Consider the following 19,191-nt stretch of genomic DNA (forward strand, 5'->3'; position numbering starts at 1 on the left):
GTGGCTTTGTCCCAGTGCCGATCGGTACGGCTAACATTAATTGCCTTTATGTTACCGGAATATCCCCTAAAATTTGCACTAAAATGTATGCTAAAGTTTGAATTTCTGTTACCGGAATATCACCTGAAATTCGCACTAAAATGTATGCTAAAGTTTCAATTATGTTGCACTATGAAAGCTCTCTAATGTTGCTTAGGTGGCTTTGTCCCAGTACCGATCGGTACGGCCAACATTAATTGCCTTTATGTTACCGGAATATCCCCTAAAATTTGCACTAAAATGTATGCTAAAGTTTGAATTTCTGTTACCGGAATATCACCTGAAATTCGCACTAAAATGTATGCTAAAGTTTCAATTATGTTGCACTATGAAAGCTCTCTAATGTTGCTTAGGTGGCTTTGTCCCAGTACCGATCGGTACGGCCAACATTAATTGCCTTTATGTTACCGGAATATCCCCTAAAATTTGCACTAAAATGTATGCTAAAGTTTGAATTTCTGTTACCGGAATATCACCTGAAATTCGCACTAAAATGTATGCTAAAGTTTCAATTATGTTGCACTATGAAAGCTCTCTAATGTTGCTTAGGTGGCTTTGTCCCAGTACCGATCGGTACGGCCAACATTAATTGCCTTTATGTTACCGGAATATCACCTAAAATTCGCACTAAAATGTATGCTAAAGTTTGAATTTCTGTTACCGGAATATCACCTGAAATTCGCACTAAAATGTATGCTAAAGTTTCAATTATGTTGCACTATGAAAGCTCTCTAATGTTGCTTAGGTGGCTTTGTCCCAGTACCGATCGGTACGGCCAACATTAATTGCCTTTATGTTACCGGAATATCCCCTAAAATTTGCACTAAAATGTATGGTAAAGTTTGAATTTCTGTTACCGGAATATCACCTATGATTCGCACTAAAATGTATGCTAAAGTTTCAATTATGTTGCACTATGAAAGCTCTCTAATGCTGCTTAGGTGGCTTTGTCCCAGTACCGATCGGTACGGCCATCATTAATTGCCTTTATGTTACCGGAATATCCCCTAAAATTTGCACTAAAATGTATGCTAAAGTTTGAATTTCTGTTACCGGAATATCACCTGAAATTCGCACTAAAATGTATGCTAAAGTTTCAATTATGTTGCACTATGAAAGCTCTCTAATGTTGCTTAGGTGGCTTTGTCCCAGTACCGATCGGTACGGCCAACATTAATTGCCTTTATGTTACCGGAATATCACCTAAAATTTGCACTAAAATGTATGGTAAAGTTTGAATTTCTGTTACCGGAATATCACCTATGATTCGCACTAAAATGTATGCTAAAGTTTCAATTATGTTGCACTATGAAAGCTCTCTAATGCTGCTTAGGTGGCTTTGTCCCAGTACCGATCGGTACGGCCATCATTAATTGCCTTTATGTTACCGGAATATCCCCTAAAATTTGCACTAAAATGTATGCTAAAGTTTGAATTTCTGTTACCGGAATATCACCTGAAATTCGCACTAAAATGTATGCTAAAGTTTCAATTATGTTGCCCTATAAATGCTTTCTAAGTCCCCTTAGGTGAATCAATCCATCCCCGGACCGGTACACCCATCACGTGTAAGCATTTTATTAACAGAATATTTCTTAAAGTTGTAAATAAATTGTGTTAAATATTTGCCCTCGAAGGCATTCAAGTCACCGTTGGGTGGATTGGTTCCAGTACCGACCGGCACGGCGCTAGCAAACAACCCAATCGACGCCATTTTGATTCGTGAGAATCGTTCATTCGCTCGCTCGCTCAGCAACCGAAAACAAAAAAAAAAAAAATCATCGGTCCGAGCGGTGTTGCCAAATTTGAAACACCCAGCTGGTACCCGTTCAGCGGCAAACCGACCCGTTCAGCTGGTCGGAAAAGTAACAGGAGCGCATGACCAGCTAGGAGGTAGCACAAACAATTTTGTCCTGTCCACTAGTCTGGCAACCCGGCTTTCCATTTCGCGAGAATGAGAATGACAAACGCGCAGAACTGAGCGAGAGAGCCCGGGCGAGCATGCAGCATGAATGAAATAGTACGGGAAGGGGCGTTGACGCATCGCAAGCCGACTGGAATACGCTTCGGCTAGACGCGATGCTGCACGAACGCTCGTATACTGTTCGTTCGCTACTCGCCCCGGTTAGCTTTCGTGCTTTCGCCTGAGTAAAGCTTGAACCATATATGCCAACTGCGCCGCCCTGGTAGTGAAGCGGGAAAACTGCCAGAAAGCGCAGGGGCAACGTTACCGTTAGCCCGAGATGTAGCACGCAAGTTGCAGTAACGCATGGTTGATAACGTTGCACCTAACACACCATTCTGCTAACAGATTATCGCCGGAAATTCCGTTCAAAATGGTTAGAAAATATTCCTAATTCTACTCCAATTATGATGGTCTAAATATGCGTTTGATTTGGTTATTGCATGTTATGTTTGGTTATTATATTTATTGGTAGATTGCTAACAGAATATCACCCGCGATTCCCGCTCAAATGTATGCTAAAGTTTCAATTATGTTGCACTATGAAAGCTCTCTAATGCTGCTTAGGTGGCTTTGTCCCAGTGCCGATCGGTACGGCTAACATTAATTGCCTTTATGTTACCGGAATATCCCCTAAAATTTGCACTAAAATGTATGCTAAAGTTTGAATTTCTGTTACCGGAATATCACCTGAAATTCGCACTAAAATGTATGCTAAAGTTTCAATTATGTTGCACTATGAAAGCTCTCTAATGTTGCTTAGGTGGCTTTGTCCCAGTACCGATCGGTACGGCCAACATTAATTGCCTTTATGTTACCGGAATATCCCCTAAAATTTGCACTAAAATGTATGCTAAAGTTTGAATTTCTGTTACCGGAATATCACCTGAAATTCGCACTAAAATGTATGCTAAAGTTTCAATTATGTTGCACTATGAAAGCTCTCTAATGTTGCTTAGGTGGCTTTGTCCCAGTACCGATCGGTACGGCCAACATTAATTGCCTTTATGTTACCGGAATATCCCCTAAAATTTGCACTAAAATGTATGCTAAAGTTTGAATTTCTGTTACCGGAATATCACCTGAAATTCGCACTAAAATGTATGCTAAAGTTTCAATTATGTTGCACTATGAAAGCTCTCTAATGTTGCTTAGGTGGCTTTGTCCCAGTACCGATCGGTACGGCCAACATTAATTGCCTTTATGTTACCGGAATATCACCTAAAATTCGCACTAAAATGTATGCTAAAGTTTCAATTATGTTGCCCTATAAATGCTTTCTAAGTCCCCTTAGGTGAATCAATCCATCCCCGGACCGGTACACCCATCACGTGTAAGCATTTTATTAACAGAATATTTCTTAAAGTTGTAAATAAATTGTGTTAAATATTTGCCCTCGAAGGCATTCAAGTCACCGTTGGGTGGATTGGTTCCAGTACCGACCGGCACGGCGCTAGCAAACAACCCAATCGACGCCATTTTGATTCGTGAGAATCGTTCATTCGCTCGCTCGCTCAGCAACCGAAAACAAAAAAAAAAAAAATCATCGGTCCGAGCGGTGTTGCCAAATTTGAAACACCCAGCTGGTACCCGTTCAGCGGCAAACCGACCCGTTCAGCTGGTCGGAAAAGTAACAGGAGCGCATGACCAGCTAGGAGGTAGCACAAACAATTTTGTCCTGTCCACTAGTCTGGCAACCCGGCTTTCCATTTCGCGAGAATGAGAATGACAAACGCGCAGAACTGAGCGAGAGAGCCCGGGCGAGCATGCAGCATGAATGAAATAGTACGGGAAGGGGCGTTGACGCATCGCAAGCCGACTGGAATACGCTTCGGCTAGACGCGATGCTGCACGAACGCTCGTATACTGTTCGTTCGCTACTCGCCCCGGTTAGCTTTCGTGCTTTCGCCTGAGTAAAGCTTGAACCATATATGCCAACTGCGCCGCCCTGGTAGTGAAGCGGGAAAACTGCCAGAAAGCGCAGGGGCAACGTTACCGTTAGCCCGAGATGTAGCACGCAAGTTGCAGTAACGCATGGTTGATAACGTTGCACCTAACACACCATTCTGCTAACAGATTATCGCCGGAAATTCCGTTCAAAATGGTTAGAAAATATTCCTAATTCTACTCCAATTATGATGGTCTAAATATGCGTTTGATTTGGTTATTGCATGTTATGTTTGGTTATTATATTTATTGGTAGATTGCTAACAGAATATCACCCGCGATTCCCGCTCAAATGTATGCTAAAGTTTCAATTATGTTGCACTATGAAAGCTCTCTAATGCTGCTTAGGTGGCTTTGTCCCAGTGCCGATCGGTACGGCTAACATTAATTGCCTTTATGTTACCGGAATATCCCCTAAAATTTGCACTAAAATGTATGCTAAAGTTTGAATTTCTGTTACCGGAATATCACCTGAAATTCGCACTAAAATGTATGCTAAAGTTTCAATTATGTTGCACTATGAAAGCTCTCTAATGTTGCTTAGGTGGCTTTGTCCCAGTACCGATCGGTACGGCCAACATTAATTGCCTTTATGTTACCGGAATATCCCCTAAAATTTGCACTAAAATGTATGGTAAAGTTTGAATTTCTGTTACCGGAATATCACCTATAATTCGCACTAAAATGTATGCTAAAGTTTCAATTATGTTGCACTATGAAAGCTCTCTAATGTTGCTTAGGTGGCTTTGTCCCAGTACCGATCGATACGGCCAACATTAATTGCCTTTATGTTACCGAAATATCACCAATAATTCGCATTAAAATGTATGCTAAAGTTTCAATTATGTTGCCCTATAAATGCTTTCTAAGTCCCCTTAGGTGAATCAATCCATCCCCGGACCGGTACACCCATCACGTGTAAGCATTTTATTAACAGAATATTTCTTAAAGTTGTAAATAAATTGTGTTAAATATTTGCCCTAGAAGGCATTCAAGTCACCGTTGGGTGGATTGGTTCCAGTACCGACCGGCACGGCGCTAGCAAACAACCCAATCGACGCCATTTTGATTCGTGAGAATCGTTCATTCGCTCGCTCGCTCAGCAACCGAAAACAAAAAAAAATCGTCGGTACGAGCGGTGTTGCCAAATTTGAAACTCCCAGCTGGTACCCGTTCAGCGGCAAACCGACCCGTTCAGCTGGTCGGAAAAGTAACAGGAGCGCATGACCAGCTAGGAGGTAGCACAAACAATTTTGTCCTGTCCACTAGTCTGGCAACCCGGCTTTCCATTTCGCGAGAATGAGAATGACAAACGCGCAGAACTGAGCGAGAGAGCCCGGGCGAGCATGCAGCATGAATGAAATAGTACGGGAAGGGGCGTTGACGCATCGCAAGCCGACTGGAATACGCTTCGGCTAGACGCGATGCTGCACGAACGCTCGTATACTGTTCGTTTGCTACTCGCCCCGGTTAGCTTTCGTGCTTTCGCCTGAGTAAAGCTTGAACCATATATGCCAACTGCGCCGCCCTGGTAGTGAAGCGGGAAAACTGCCAGAAAGCGCAGGGGCAACGTTACCGTTAGCCCGAGATGTAGCACGCAAGTTGCAGTAACGCATGGTTGATAACGTTGCACCTAACACACCATTCTGCTAACAGATTATCGCCGGAAATTCCGTTCAAAATGGTTAGAAAATATTCCTAATTCTACTCCAATTATGATGGTCTAAATATGCGTTTGATTTGGTTATTGCATGTTATGTTTGGTTATTATATTTATTGGTAGATTGCTAACAGAATATCACCCGCGATTCCCGCTCAAATGTATGCTAAAGTTTCAATTATGTTGCACTATGAAAGCTCTCTAATGCTGCTTAGGTGGCTTTGTCCCAGTGCCGATCGGTACGGCTAACATTAATTGCCTTTATGTTACCGGAATATCCCCTAAAATTTGCACTAAAATGTATGCTAAAGTTTGAATTTCTGTTACCGGAATATCACCTGAAATTCGCACTAAAATGTATGCTAAAGTTTCAATTATGTTGCACTATGAAAGCTCTCTAATGTTGCTTAGGTGGCTTTGTCCCAGTACCGATCGGTACGGCCAACATTAATTGCCTTTATGTTACCGGAATATCCCCTAAAATTTGCACTAAAATGTATGCTAAAGTTTGAATTTCTGTTACCGGAATATCACCTGAAATTCGCACTAAAATGTATGCTAAAGTTTCAATTATGTTGCACTATGAAAGCTCTCTAATGTTGCTTAGGTGGCTTTGTCCCAGTACCGATCGGTACGGCCAACATTAATTGCCTTTATGTTACCGGAATATCCCCTAAAATTTGCACTAAAATGTATGCTAAAGTTTGAATTTCTGTTACCGGAATATCACCTGAAATTCGCACTAAAATGTATGCTAAAGTTTCAATTATGTTGCACTATGAAAGCTCTCTAATGTTGCTTAGGTGGCTTTGTCCCAGTACCGATCGGTACGGCCAACATTAATTGCCTTTATGTTACCGGAATATCACCTAAAATTCGCACTAAAATGTATGCTAAAGTTTGAATTTCTGTTACCGGAATATCACCTGAAATTCGCACTAAAATGTATGCTAAAGTTTCAATTATGTTGCACTATGAAAGCTCTCTAATGTTGCTTAGGTGGCTTTGTCCCAGTACCGATCGGTACGGCCAACATTAATTGCCTTTATGTTACCGGAATATCCCCTAAAATTTGCACTAAAATGTATGGTAAAGTTTGAATTTCTGTTACCGGAATATCACCTATGATTCGCACTAAAATGTATGCTAAAGTTTCAATTATGTTGCACTATGAAAGCTCTCTAATGCTGCTTAGGTGGCTTTGTCCCAGTACCGATCGGTACGGCCATCATTAATTGCCTTTATGTTACCGGAATATCCCCTAAAATTTGCACTAAAATGTATGCTAAAGTTTGAATTTCTGTTACCGGAATATCACCTGAAATTCGCACTAAAATGTATGCTAAAGTTTCAATTATGTTGCACTATGAAAGCTCTCTAATGTTGCTTAGGTGGCTTTGTCCCAGTACCGATCGGTACGGCCAACATTAATTGCCTTTATGTTACCGGAATATCACCTAAAATTTGCACTAAAATGTATGGTAAAGTTTGAATTTCTGTTACCGGAATATCACCTATGATTCGCACTAAAATGTATGCTAAAGTTTCAATTATGTTGCACTATGAAAGCTCTCTAATGCTGCTTAGGTGGCTTTGTCCCAGTACCGATCGGTACGGCCATCATTAATTGCCTTTATGTTACCGGAATATCCCCTAAAATTTGCACTAAAATGTATGCTAAAGTTTGAATTTCTGTTACCGGAATATCACCTGAAATTCGCACTAAAATGTATGCTAAAGTTTCAATTATGTTGCCCTATAAATGCTTTCTAAGTCCCCTTAGGTGAATCAATCCATCCCCGGACCGGTACACCCATCACGTGTAAGCATTTTATTAACAGAATATTTCTTAAAGTTGTAAATAAATTGTGTTAAATATTTGCCCTCGAAGGCATTCAAGTCACCGTTGGGTGGATTGGTTCCAGTACCGACCGGCACGGCGCTAGCAAACAACCCAATCGACGCCATTTTGATTCGTGAGAATCGTTCATTCGCTCGCTCGCTCAGCAACCGAAAACAAAAAAAAAAAAAATCATCGGTCCGAGCGGTGTTGCCAAATTTGAAACACCCAGCTGGTACCCGTTCAGCGGCAAACCGACCCGTTCAGCTGGTCGGAAAAGTAACAGGAGCGCATGACCAGCTAGGAGGTAGCACAAACAATTTTGTCCTGTCCACTAGTCTGGCAACCCGGCTTTCCATTTCGCGAGAATGAGAATGACAAACGCGCAGAACTGAGCGAGAGAGCCCGGGCGAGCATGCAGCATGAATGAAATAGTACGGGAAGGGGCGTTGACGCATCGCAAGCCGACTGGAATACGCTTCGGCTAGACGCGATGCTGCACGAACGCTCGTATACTGTTCGTTCGCTACTCGCCCCGGTTAGCTTTCGTGCTTTCGCCTGAGTAAAGCTTGAACCATATATGCCAACTGCGCCGCCCTGGTAGTGAAGCGGGAAAACTGCCAGAAAGCGCAGGGGCAACGTTACCGTTAGCCCGAGATGTAGCACGCAAGTTGCAGTAACGCATGGTTGATAACGTTGCACCTAACACACCATTCTGCTAACAGATTATCGCCGGAAATTCCGTTCAAAATGGTTAGAAAATATTCCTAATTCTACTCCAATTATGATGGTCTAAATATGCGTTTGATTTGGTTATTGCATGTTATGTTTGGTTATTATATTTATTGGTAGATTGCTAACAGAATATCACCCGCGATTCCCGCTCAAATGTATGCTAAAGTTTCAATTATGTTGCACTATGAAAGCTCTCTAATGCTGCTTAGGTGGCTTTGTCCCAGTGCCGATCGGTACGGCTAACATTAATTGCCTTTATGTTACCGGAATATCCCCTAAAATTTGCACTAAAATGTATGCTAAAGTTTGAATTTCTGTTACCGGAATATCACCTGAAATTCGCACTAAAATGTATGCTAAAGTTTCAATTATGTTGCACTATGAAAGCTCTCTAATGTTGCTTAGGTGGCTTTGTCCCAGTACCGATCGGTACGGCCAACATTAATTGCCTTTATGTTACCGGAATATCCCCTAAAATTTGCACTAAAATGTATGCTAAAGTTTGAATTTCTGTTACCGGAATATCACCTGAAATTCGCACTAAAATGTATGCTAAAGTTTCAATTATGTTGCACTATGAAAGCTCTCTAATGTTGCTTAGGTGGCTTTGTCCCAGTACCGATCGGTACGGCCAACATTAATTGCCTTTATGTTACCGGAATATCCCCTAAAATTTGCACTAAAATGTATGCTAAAGTTTGAATTTCTGTTACCGGAATATCACCTGAAATTCGCACTAAAATGTATGCTAAAGTTTCAATTATGTTGCACTATGAAAGCTCTCTAATGTTGCTTAGGTGGCTTTGTCCCAGTACCGATCGGTACGGCCAACATTAATTGCCTTTATGTTACCGGAATATCACCTAAAATTCGCACTAAAATGTATGCTAAAGTTTCAATTATGTTGCCCTATAAATGCTTTCTAAGTCCCCTTAGGTGAATCAATCCATCCCCGGACCGGTACACCCATCACGTGTAAGCATTTTATTAACAGAATATTTCTTAAAGTTGTAAATAAATTGTGTTAAATATTTGCCCTCGAAGGCATTCAAGTCACCGTTGGGTGGATTGGTTCCAGTACCGACCGGCACGGCGCTAGCAAACAACCCAATCGACGCCATTTTGATTCGTGAGAATCGTTCATTCGCTCGCTCGCTCAGCAACCGAAAACAAAAAAAAAAAAAATCATCGGTCCGAGCGGTGTTGCCAAATTTGAAACACCCAGCTGGTACCCGTTCAGCGGCAAACCGACCCGTTCAGCTGGTCGGAAAAGTAACAGGAGCGCATGACCAGCTAGGAGGTAGCACAAACAATTTTGTCCTGTCCACTAGTCTGGCAACCCGGCTTTCCATTTCGCGAGAATGAGAATGACAAACGCGCAGAACTGAGCGAGAGAGCCCGGGCGAGCATGCAGCATGAATGAAATAGTACGGGAAGGGGCGTTGACGCATCGCAAGCCGACTGGAATACGCTTCGGCTAGACGCGATGCTGCACGAACGCTCGTATACTGTTCGTTCGCTACTCGCCCCGGTTAGCTTTCGTGCTTTCGCCTGAGTAAAGCTTGAACCATATATGCCAACTGCGCCGCCCTGGTAGTGAAGCGGGAAAACTGCCAGAAAGCGCAGGGGCAACGTTACCGTTAGCCCGAGATGTAGCACGCAAGTTGCAGTAACGCATGGTTGATAACGTTGCACCTAACACACCATTCTGCTAACAGATTATCGCCGGAAATTCCGTTCAAAATGGTTAGAAAATATTCCTAATTCTACTCCAATTATGATGGTCTAAATATGCGTTTGATTTGGTTATTGCATGTTATGTTTGGTTATTATATTTATTGGTAGATTGCTAACAGAATATCACCCGCGATTCCCGCTCAAATGTATGCTAAAGTTTCAATTATGTTGCACTATGAAAGCTCTCTAATGCTGCTTAGGTGGCTTTGTCCCAGTACCGATCGGTACGGCCAACATTAATTGCCTTTATGTTACCGGAATATCACCTAAAATTCGCACTAAAATGTATGGTAAAGTTTGAATTTCTGTTACCGGAATATCACCTAAAATTCGCACTAAAATGTATGCTAAAGTTTCAATTATGTTGCACTATGAAAGCTCTCTAATGTTGCTTAGGTGGCTTTGTCCCAGTACCGATCGGTACGGCCAACATTAATTGCCTTTATGTTACCGGAATATCACCTAAAATTCGCACTAAAATGTATGGTAAAGTTTGAATTTCTGTTACCGGAATATCACCTATAATTCGCACTAAAATGTATGCTAAAGTTTCAATTATGTTGCACTATGAAAGCTCTCTAATGTTGCTTAGGTGGCTTTGTCCCAGTACCGATCGATACGGCCAACATTAATTGCCTTTATGTTACCGAAATATCACCAATAATTCGCATTAAAATGTATGCTAAAGTTTCAATTATGTTGCCCTATAAATGCTTTCTAAGTCCCCTTAGGTGAATCAATCCATCCCCGGACCGGTACACCCATCACGTGTAAGCATTTTATTAACAGAATATTTCTTAAAGTTGTAAATAAATTGTGTTAAATATTTGCCCTAGAAGGCATTCAAGTCACCGTTGGGTGGATTGGTTCCAGTACCGACCGGCACGGCGCTAGCAAACAACCCAATCGACGCCATTTTGATTCGTGAGAATCGTTCATTCGCTCGCTCGCTCAGCAACCGAAAACAAAAAAAAATCGTCGGTACGAGCGGTGTTGCCAAATTTGAAACTCCCAGCTGGTACCCGTTCAGCGGCAAACCGACCCGTTCAGCTGGTCGGAAAAGTAACAGGAGCGCATGACCAGCTAGGAGGTAGCACAAACAATTTTGTCCTGTCCACTAGTCTGGCAACCCGGCTTTCCATTTCGCGAGAATGAGAATGACAAACGCGCAGAACTGAGCGAGAGAGCCCGGGCGAGCATGCAGCATGAATGAAATAGTACGGGAAGGGGCGTTGACGCATCGCAAGCCGACTGGAATACGCTTCGGCTAGACGCGATGCTGCACGAACGCTCGTATACTGTTCGTTTGCTACTCGCCCCGGTTAGCTTTCGTGCTTTCGCCTGAGTAAAGCTTGAACCATATATGCCAACTGCGCCGCCCTGGTAGTGAAGCGGGAAAACTGCCAGAAAGCGCAGGGGCAACGTTACCGTTAGCCCGAGATGTAGCACGCAAGTTGCAGTAACGCATGGTTGATAACGTTGCACCTAACACACCATTCTGCTAACAGATTATCGCCGGAAATTCCGTTCAAAATGGTTAGAAAATATTCCTAATTCTACTCCAATTATGATGGTCTAAATATGCGTTTGATTTGGTTATTGCATGTTATGTTTGGTTATTATATTTATTGGTAGATTGCTAACAGAATATCACCCGCGATTCCCGCTCAAATGTATGCTAAAGTTTCAATTATGTTGCACTATGAAAGCTCTCTAATGCTGCTTAGGTGGCTTTGTCCCAGTACCGATCGGTACGGCCAACATTAATTGCCTTTATGTTACCGGAATATCACCTAAAATAAAACTGGCTAATCACTGGCTTAATGGAAAATTATAATCATATTGAAATGATCGACACTCCCGCTATCCATCCATTACTGCACGGTCTACAAATAATTGGTATTAATTCGCCATCGGCGGAGTCGCTTTAGATATTAAGGCAAAATACTGTTGATTAAGATTGAAAAGCATCTTTTAACAGATTTTAAATGTATAATTGTAAATATAGTTTATAAACAGTGTCCGATTTTCTAAAATCGCATCTTAAATATCTACTCTAGGACGATATTGTAATCGCAGTGGAGGATCCTTGAAGCGCCATCTCGTAACGTATACGAATTTTAAAGTGTGATCCTTACCTAATAATTCATCGTTGCACAAAACATCGATCTGAAAATTATTTTTTACTATTTGAGTGACATATAATGGATGACCGAACTTACATCTTTATAACGTTCAATGCCGTTTAGTACTTTTTTCGCAATAAATTTTTTGAGGTGAGTAATAGTTGCTTGAGAACTGCAGCGAATGATTCGCCGCTTCAGATGTCGCAAATTATTGCTTATGCACTCCAGACATAAGTTGACCTGCTCGTCAAGTCGGTGATAATCAGCTTCCTGGTGTGCCAATTCATTTGCCTTATCATCGTTATCCTGCTGTAACTGTGGCATATCCTTGGGACAGGCCAAGTTGCGAGACTTGTAAAATTCACGCTCTCTTTGCATTTCATCTGAAATATTTAAATGAATGTAGGTATTTGGTTGTGTGTTATATTGAGTGATTATTGTATGTTGTGCGTTAAAGTGTTTTGTAATAATTGATAAGAATATCGACCTAACCTTTGTGATTGGATAGAAGCTGGTAAACATCTGCTCTCTATTCAGAATAGGGTTGACAACTTGATTTCAAATTTGCAGTTAGCAAGGGTAATGAATCAGAAGCGAATATTACTGTACGCACAGTTACATCACTGGCTTAATTTTGAATAAAATGTAGGAATATAGGTACTGAGTTATTGCTTATTACACTGTAAACATGTGCTATACGTCTATAAAATATACAAAACTATTAAATTTAGAAAACTTTGGCAAACGATCTATATCTTTGTTTCAATATTTATACATATGTATAACTGATGACTTATTTTACGATAAATACCGCAAAGCTTCAAGCTATTGCAGCTAACCATCGAATCGTATTTTTTAAGAATAATTAATGTAGTTATTAAGAGTATTATTTGTTTTAAGTACTCACCTTCCATTAAGTTTGGTACCAATTTATACACTATATCCTGCATCGTACGGTCAAAGCTGATGTATTGTAAGGGATGTGATTGATGGATAACATTATTACAAGTAGGACATGTGTTGTTTTCCTCCAAATGTTTCACAAGGCAACTTTTGCAAACTAAAAACAAAATAATACGATATGAAAGTTATTATTTTAATGCAAATATTAGTTTGAAGAAAGCCTCAAAGGAAAGTTAACTTACACGTATGAAGACACTCCGTGACAGTTGTTGCATCGATAAAATAACCACTGCAGATCTCGCAAGTAATGTGTTTGTTCAGAGTTTTCAATTTTATTCGACGTTCCATTGTTAGTCAGTGTTGAACAATTATAACTTCGTTGATAAACACTATATTTGATTGGCGATTACCGAAATAAAATTATGGGATTCAGACGAGTTGTGTTATCTCAATTCCTGTGTTTTTGTTACTATCTGATCAGAGTTGCCAGAGCTGCTAACTTAAATTATTTTTTCCCTGATGCGGAGGAAAAAGCCAAGTGTCTGACGCAAAGGCCATGATAACATGTAATTTGCTATGTGCGAAAACGGTGCTGCCACCATGCGAAAGTTCGTTCTATTTAGGAAGCAGAAGGGAAGGAAAAGAGATCGATTTTACTGGCCCTCATATATGAAATGAAATGTGCCGAGCATGTTGGTGAATGCGACGACACTAACAAGTTTCCTATAATATAGTTATAGTTTCCTATAAATGTTTGTGAATATCATGAACCAAGTTGGCAGAAGATGTTGGGTACGACGACCCATCAGCCAGCATTTCTGGCATTAGTTTTCAAAAGATCGCATAATGCATACAAAAGGGTTGATTATGCGACCTTCTGAAAACTAAAGCCAGATTTTACTTATTTCGAGCCGAGCACGTGACCTAACATTTCTTTCTTGTACGAGGACGAAGATCTCCCAAATGGTCGTAGTTGTTTCGTCTCCTACAAACAGGGTCTAAACCTTGGTCTAAACGGTTGTAGCTATTCACTTTGATTCTCATTCTTATCAAATCTTATCTTATACCAGAATGAAACCGTATGCTAAAACGGTTATGTTTGTTTCGCCTTCCGACAAAGTAGAGCAAATTCTTTGTTTTCGTACGATAGATACGATTTCATAGACCATTTCATGAGATGTTTTCGTCGCTGATTCAGAAGTCAGAACAGCTGATTGCTTATTTCTGTCACGAATAAAATTCTGACAGAAACTGAATGCACTGACGAGACTGACGAACACGTAAAAGTCTAAAAGTATAATTCGCTATGTAAGCACAAATCGATCTCTTGTACTCTCATGGAACTGCCATATGGAAAGTTTGTGAAATTTGGTGCAAAGTTTTGTCTATCCTTTTCACTCTTTAACAAACCTGTGCACAGACTTCACAAATAGAACAAACTTGGGAAGGTGGCAGCACCGTTTCGCGCACATAGCGAATAATATCAACATCAGCAAATTGTCATTTCGTAAAATCTAGATTAAACCAACAAAAGGGTGTATGTTCACCCCGTCGAAACTTAAAAATTCTTTAAAATTGAATTAAGGATGTCATTTTTCACCAATTAACCTAGCTAGATATCGAGAAAACAAGTTTGTAAAATTATGTATGCCTTAATTTCGTTTAGGAAATGTAGCATTCATTATTCCAGCCCTACTTTTCATACTTGCCACGCTCTATCTACCTGTGAATGTGTTACGCAATTTGTTAACGAATCTCTAATTTGTGTTGTTGTGAATAGTCAGGTGCGAGGTGTAATGAAATAGCAGCTTACCGGTTATTTAATACTACGAATATCACATTTGATGCGTACGGTCATATTATGGTTGATAAAGTTTTATTAAAATCTAAATTCCGTGGTAGCCTCTTTGGGGTACTGGTTGGAGACTGCTGCGGGGCCCCTTTTGAGGGCCAACTCATGGACAGTGGTTCAAAACTGGTGTTAAAAAATTATTTAGATAAATTGGAGGGACCTTTTTTCAAAGGTTTTGTCTTTACAGTAAGTGAAATTATTTATTTGTAAACTTTTTTTATAATTACAGCTCCGTATAAAAAATTTACTGATGATACAGCACTTACGATATGTGTCGCTGATGCTCTGTTGGACTCGAATGGTTTTTCTCAAAAGCAGCTAGCAAAGAACTTTGTTTTGGAATATTACAAAGACCCAAGACGTGGATATGGCGCTGCGGTCGTTGATGTATTTGCCAAACTACGTACATCTAAAATTGCGGATCCAACCGGACCAGCATACGCGCAGTTTGGTGGAAGTGGTTCCTACGGAAATGGTGCTGCAATGAGAGTAGCTCCAATAGCTTTGTTTTGTGCAAACAGTGATAAAACCCGTTTAACGCATTTAGTACAGGATGCATCTTTAGTAACTCACACCAATTTATTGGGAATCAACGGAGCTATTTTGCAAGCTCTTGCTGTTCGTCAATGTCTTCAACTCGATCCTAATTCAACACTGGACAAAAAGAAATACCTTTCAGAGTTACGGGAAGATATAGTTGCTTTGGAAAAAAAGAACGACGCTGAGCTAGATAAAGATTATAACGCTTATGAAAGGCAACTCAACGTTGTTGAATCATTACTAGACGAAAAGGTTGAATCTAGTGATGAGAACGTTTTAAACATGCTAGGACATAGCGCTCAGGCGTTGTATTCAGTTCCAACGGCTCTGTTTTGTTTCCTGAAATGTACATCTGGTTCTCTGAAGGACGTGAGTATGTTGTTAAATAGTATTATCTTGACTGCGACTTGAACATTTTAAATAAAAAGTTAGGAAATAACGGAGTCTAGTGGTACAAAAACCCAGATTTTAAATAATCATATACATATTAGTTTATCCTAACTGGGAATAGCTCGCTTACGTATCAATCGATCCAAAATAAATGCTGTACGTTAGGCATTTTGCTAATGACCGTTTATTGCATAGCGATGGCCTCTTGTAAGGCGACTGTTGATTTTATTTATTATACACTGCATATTTCAGAACAAACCATTAAAACACACAACTAAATTATATATTTTTTTTTATTGATTAAAGAGATTTTAAATCTAAAATTCATTTATCTCTAACTAAATTATATATGTTGTATAATAAAATATTGAAATTGTGGTCAAGTGGCCAAAAAGCACTCTCTTCAATAGATCAATCAGCGCTTGCTTTCTGTTATAATCAATAGATTCGTAGTACTAGCCCCGCAATTGTCTTGTACTTTTACAGCTGGCGGCGAAGTCTATCGAAAACCAAATAGGTAATAGCACCTAGATTTAGGTTAAAATACTTAAATTTCCCAGAAGGCTAATCTTTATTGTTTTTAACAAAATATGTAATGACAGGATCATTTTGAACTGATCTTACCTAATGCACTTTATTTCACATTTTTAGAGTAATCAAAGTTCCTTTCGTAACACCTTGGAATATGCCATTTCACTGGGAGGCGACACAGATACGATTGCAAGTATGGCATGCGCTTTAAGCGGAGCTTATTTTGGAGAGTCAGTCGTTTCGGAAAACCTGCTAAAACATTGTGAAGATGCAGATGGTATCCAAAATATAGCAGATAAATTGTTCAATTCATTAGAATAACGATGTAAATATATCATGCAGTGCAGCGTAAATTTATTTAATAAACGATGACGGCCCGGTTCGAAACGGCAAAGTAAATGTTTTCGAAAAATAGTTCGGTTAATGTGATATATAGCAATTGAAAGCATAATTCTAACTTCATTTTATTTTTGCACTGACTGTGTTTCAACGATGCCCTTTTTTATTTTTTGTATGCCAACAAACTCCTCCAGTAGCGTAACTAAACAATATAGTTTGCAAATACTTTAATTCACTAATTTTTTATGTTAATTTCTTAGATTGTGTAGATGTGAATGATTGTTATTAAAAACAAATTTTATAGCGTTTTTGTTTTTGGTTGAATGATTCACATGTTCAAGATGCTACAATGTGTGCTTTTATTTTATCATTGTAGATTTATAATTTCTTTTACAAAAGGTGATAGTTTATAAAAATTGTATGTTAATTCTGGGTTGATTACTACAATATATCTCAAGGTGACTACCTCTCGCACGCGTGTATTAAATTTATATGTAAACTCCTACATATTTTGGTTGCACGCCGTCGGTTCATAAACATTCGTATAAATCTCAGATTGACACGTATAAACACCTAGAATAATCTTGATAACAGTTCTTTGTGTACTCGCTCTTTCGCACAAAAAATAAATTGGCTACAGTCAGTGGATACAATGAAATGCCGATGGAAAACAAACGTGCAGCAAAACTTATTTTGATTGTTGATCATGCTGCTTTGGGTTAAGTTTAATTATAAGTATGCCATGGTAAAATTGTAATCAGCACATATAAATTGAAATTTTTTACGATCATTAAGATGCGCAAATTTACTGGAAATAAAAAACATATCCCAAAACTAAAAACGGACACATGTTTCTATTTTCTTTTATGGCCACAGAGAAATGTAATATGTAACAGGTGCTCGCGTGAACTAAACCGGCAGGCTCTGTTTGCCATTTGAAACAATTGTTTTGGTTTAGATTCAGCGAAATATGACTGCATGCATAAGAGTGTCTTCTTGCCCTTTCGTATTAGATTTTTTTAATGGAACGATTTTAATTCGTTGTCTCAAACTAGTTGCTGTATGATTTCACTGGAACCGTGCATGAATGCAAACTAATTAGAATATCGAGGGTTGTAACACGCGCAGAGCTTGTACACAATAGGTTAACCAGTTGGAAGATTCAAATATGGTGTATATGAAGTATATCTTTTATTATCAATGCAGTATTTACATTCATGAAACAAATGAAATGTGAAAAGAATGTCAATCTGATATTTCCTCTTTAAAAGTGTTAATTTATAGTTATCACATAGTTTTCATTTGTAATTTATTAGCATTTTTTACTTCTAATATTTTTTTTTGGTTTTTAAGCGCTCATTACCGACTACCTTGGGTACCAGGCTAAGTATTTATTTTTGTATTCAACTGCAAAATAATTTGTAACAATTAATATTATTTTTTGTCTTAGCGGCGATGGTTTTATTTAAGTTGTATTTTCATAATTACCTAAACAATAATCAGAATCATGTCTTGCAGACTAAAATGTCAAAAACGATGAATGCTTTGTAGAGTATTCAAAAGAAAAAATAGTTTGGCCTAGCATAAATTAATTAAGGTAAACCAAAATTCAAACGCTATTATTTGCCTTATTGATTTTTTCCGTTAAACTGCGGGAAGAAACATACGTTACAAACATTTTTCTTCGAAATTGACAAAAATTTTCATGTTTTCTCAATAGGTGAATAATCTTTAAAATGTGTAAATCACATCATGAATAAAAGTAACGCGACAAAGAACAGCTGTTTGAATTTATAAGCGCGTCGAATGCATTGTTTAACCCATATATCATACTTTTGTCTTTATTGTCCAACTACCTATGTTAAAACTCAGATTAACGAATTTCGATTGTATTGTTTCGAATTCGTATACTGAGCGATGTCATGTGAATTTGAATCAGAATGATTCACGATGTAGGACTACGTCTTCTACAAACTACATTAAGCCGATGAGTCCTTTTGATAGAGGGAAGTGTATCTCATACGTAGTTAGTGTACTGACTGGTGCGGATTCGGAAATTAAAAGAAGAGTTACTGCATCAAAGTATAAAATTGGCATTAGTAATCTTCAGAGTATAGAGATAGAAGAAGTTAGTCAGTACAGTAGCTAAATCACATAATCAATGAACGCATGAAACAAAAAACATGTTTGTTGTTTAAACCATAGCGATGTAGTTAAAGAATGAAGTGCTAAATACAGCAACTGCAAACTTTTCACAAAAAGATACTATAATACTGGGTCGCAGTGAAGAATCCTGGCAAGGAAAATGTACCTAATCTCTAAGCTTAGTCAATATTTGATAGGCTATCTCTATTTTTGCTACAGAACTGACTATACGTCTTATCAGAACCGATTAACTAACAGACAGAACTCAGTTGTTGTGGTCTTGAATTGCATTTGGATTTATTTCTTCGCATAAGCATGTAGCTGAGACAATTGTGGAAACAAACTTTTATTCTATCTGGAATAAAATACGAAATTGAGTTATTTTACGTAGTCCTACGTTGGATACAGTTCCCACGGGTTCGTGATTAGTATTTCCCGCCGGCT

General features: G+C 39.2%; 2 protein-coding genes across 2 annotated transcripts; one reads left to right on the top strand and one right to left on the bottom strand.

Annotated features, from left to right (window-relative positions):
- Window positions 1-11,917: 11,917 nt before the first annotated feature.
- LOC128743342 (polycomb group RING finger protein 3) lies at window positions 11,918-13,384 on the bottom strand. Its single transcript, XM_053839896.1, has 4 exons — window positions 13,193-13,384; window positions 12,955-13,107; window positions 12,144-12,430; window positions 11,918-12,090 (listed from the first exon to the last, which is right to left on the bottom strand). The coding sequence occupies exons 1-4, from the start codon at window positions 13,296-13,298 to the stop codon at window positions 11,965-11,967; spliced, it is 672 nt and encodes a 223-aa protein (XP_053695871.1). The 5' UTR covers window positions 13,299-13,384; the 3' UTR covers window positions 11,918-11,964.
- A 1,372-nt stretch (window positions 13,385-14,756) lies between these two features.
- LOC128743451 (ADP-ribosylhydrolase ARH3-like) lies at window positions 14,757-16,599 on the top strand. Its single transcript, XM_053840030.1, has 3 exons — window positions 14,757-14,974; window positions 15,032-15,711; window positions 16,384-16,599. Exons 1-3 carry the CDS (start codon window positions 14,812-14,814, stop codon window positions 16,582-16,584), a joined length of 1,044 nt encoding a protein of 347 aa, XP_053696005.1. The 5' UTR covers window positions 14,757-14,811; the 3' UTR covers window positions 16,585-16,599.
- Window positions 16,600-19,191: the final 2,592 nt, after the last annotated feature.

The sequence above is a fragment of the Sabethes cyaneus genome, chromosome 3 (assembly GCF_943734655.1).
Source record: "Sabethes cyaneus chromosome 3, idSabCyanKW18_F2, whole genome shotgun sequence".
Taxonomy (NCBI): Eukaryota; Metazoa; Arthropoda; class Insecta; order Diptera; family Culicidae; genus Sabethes; species Sabethes cyaneus.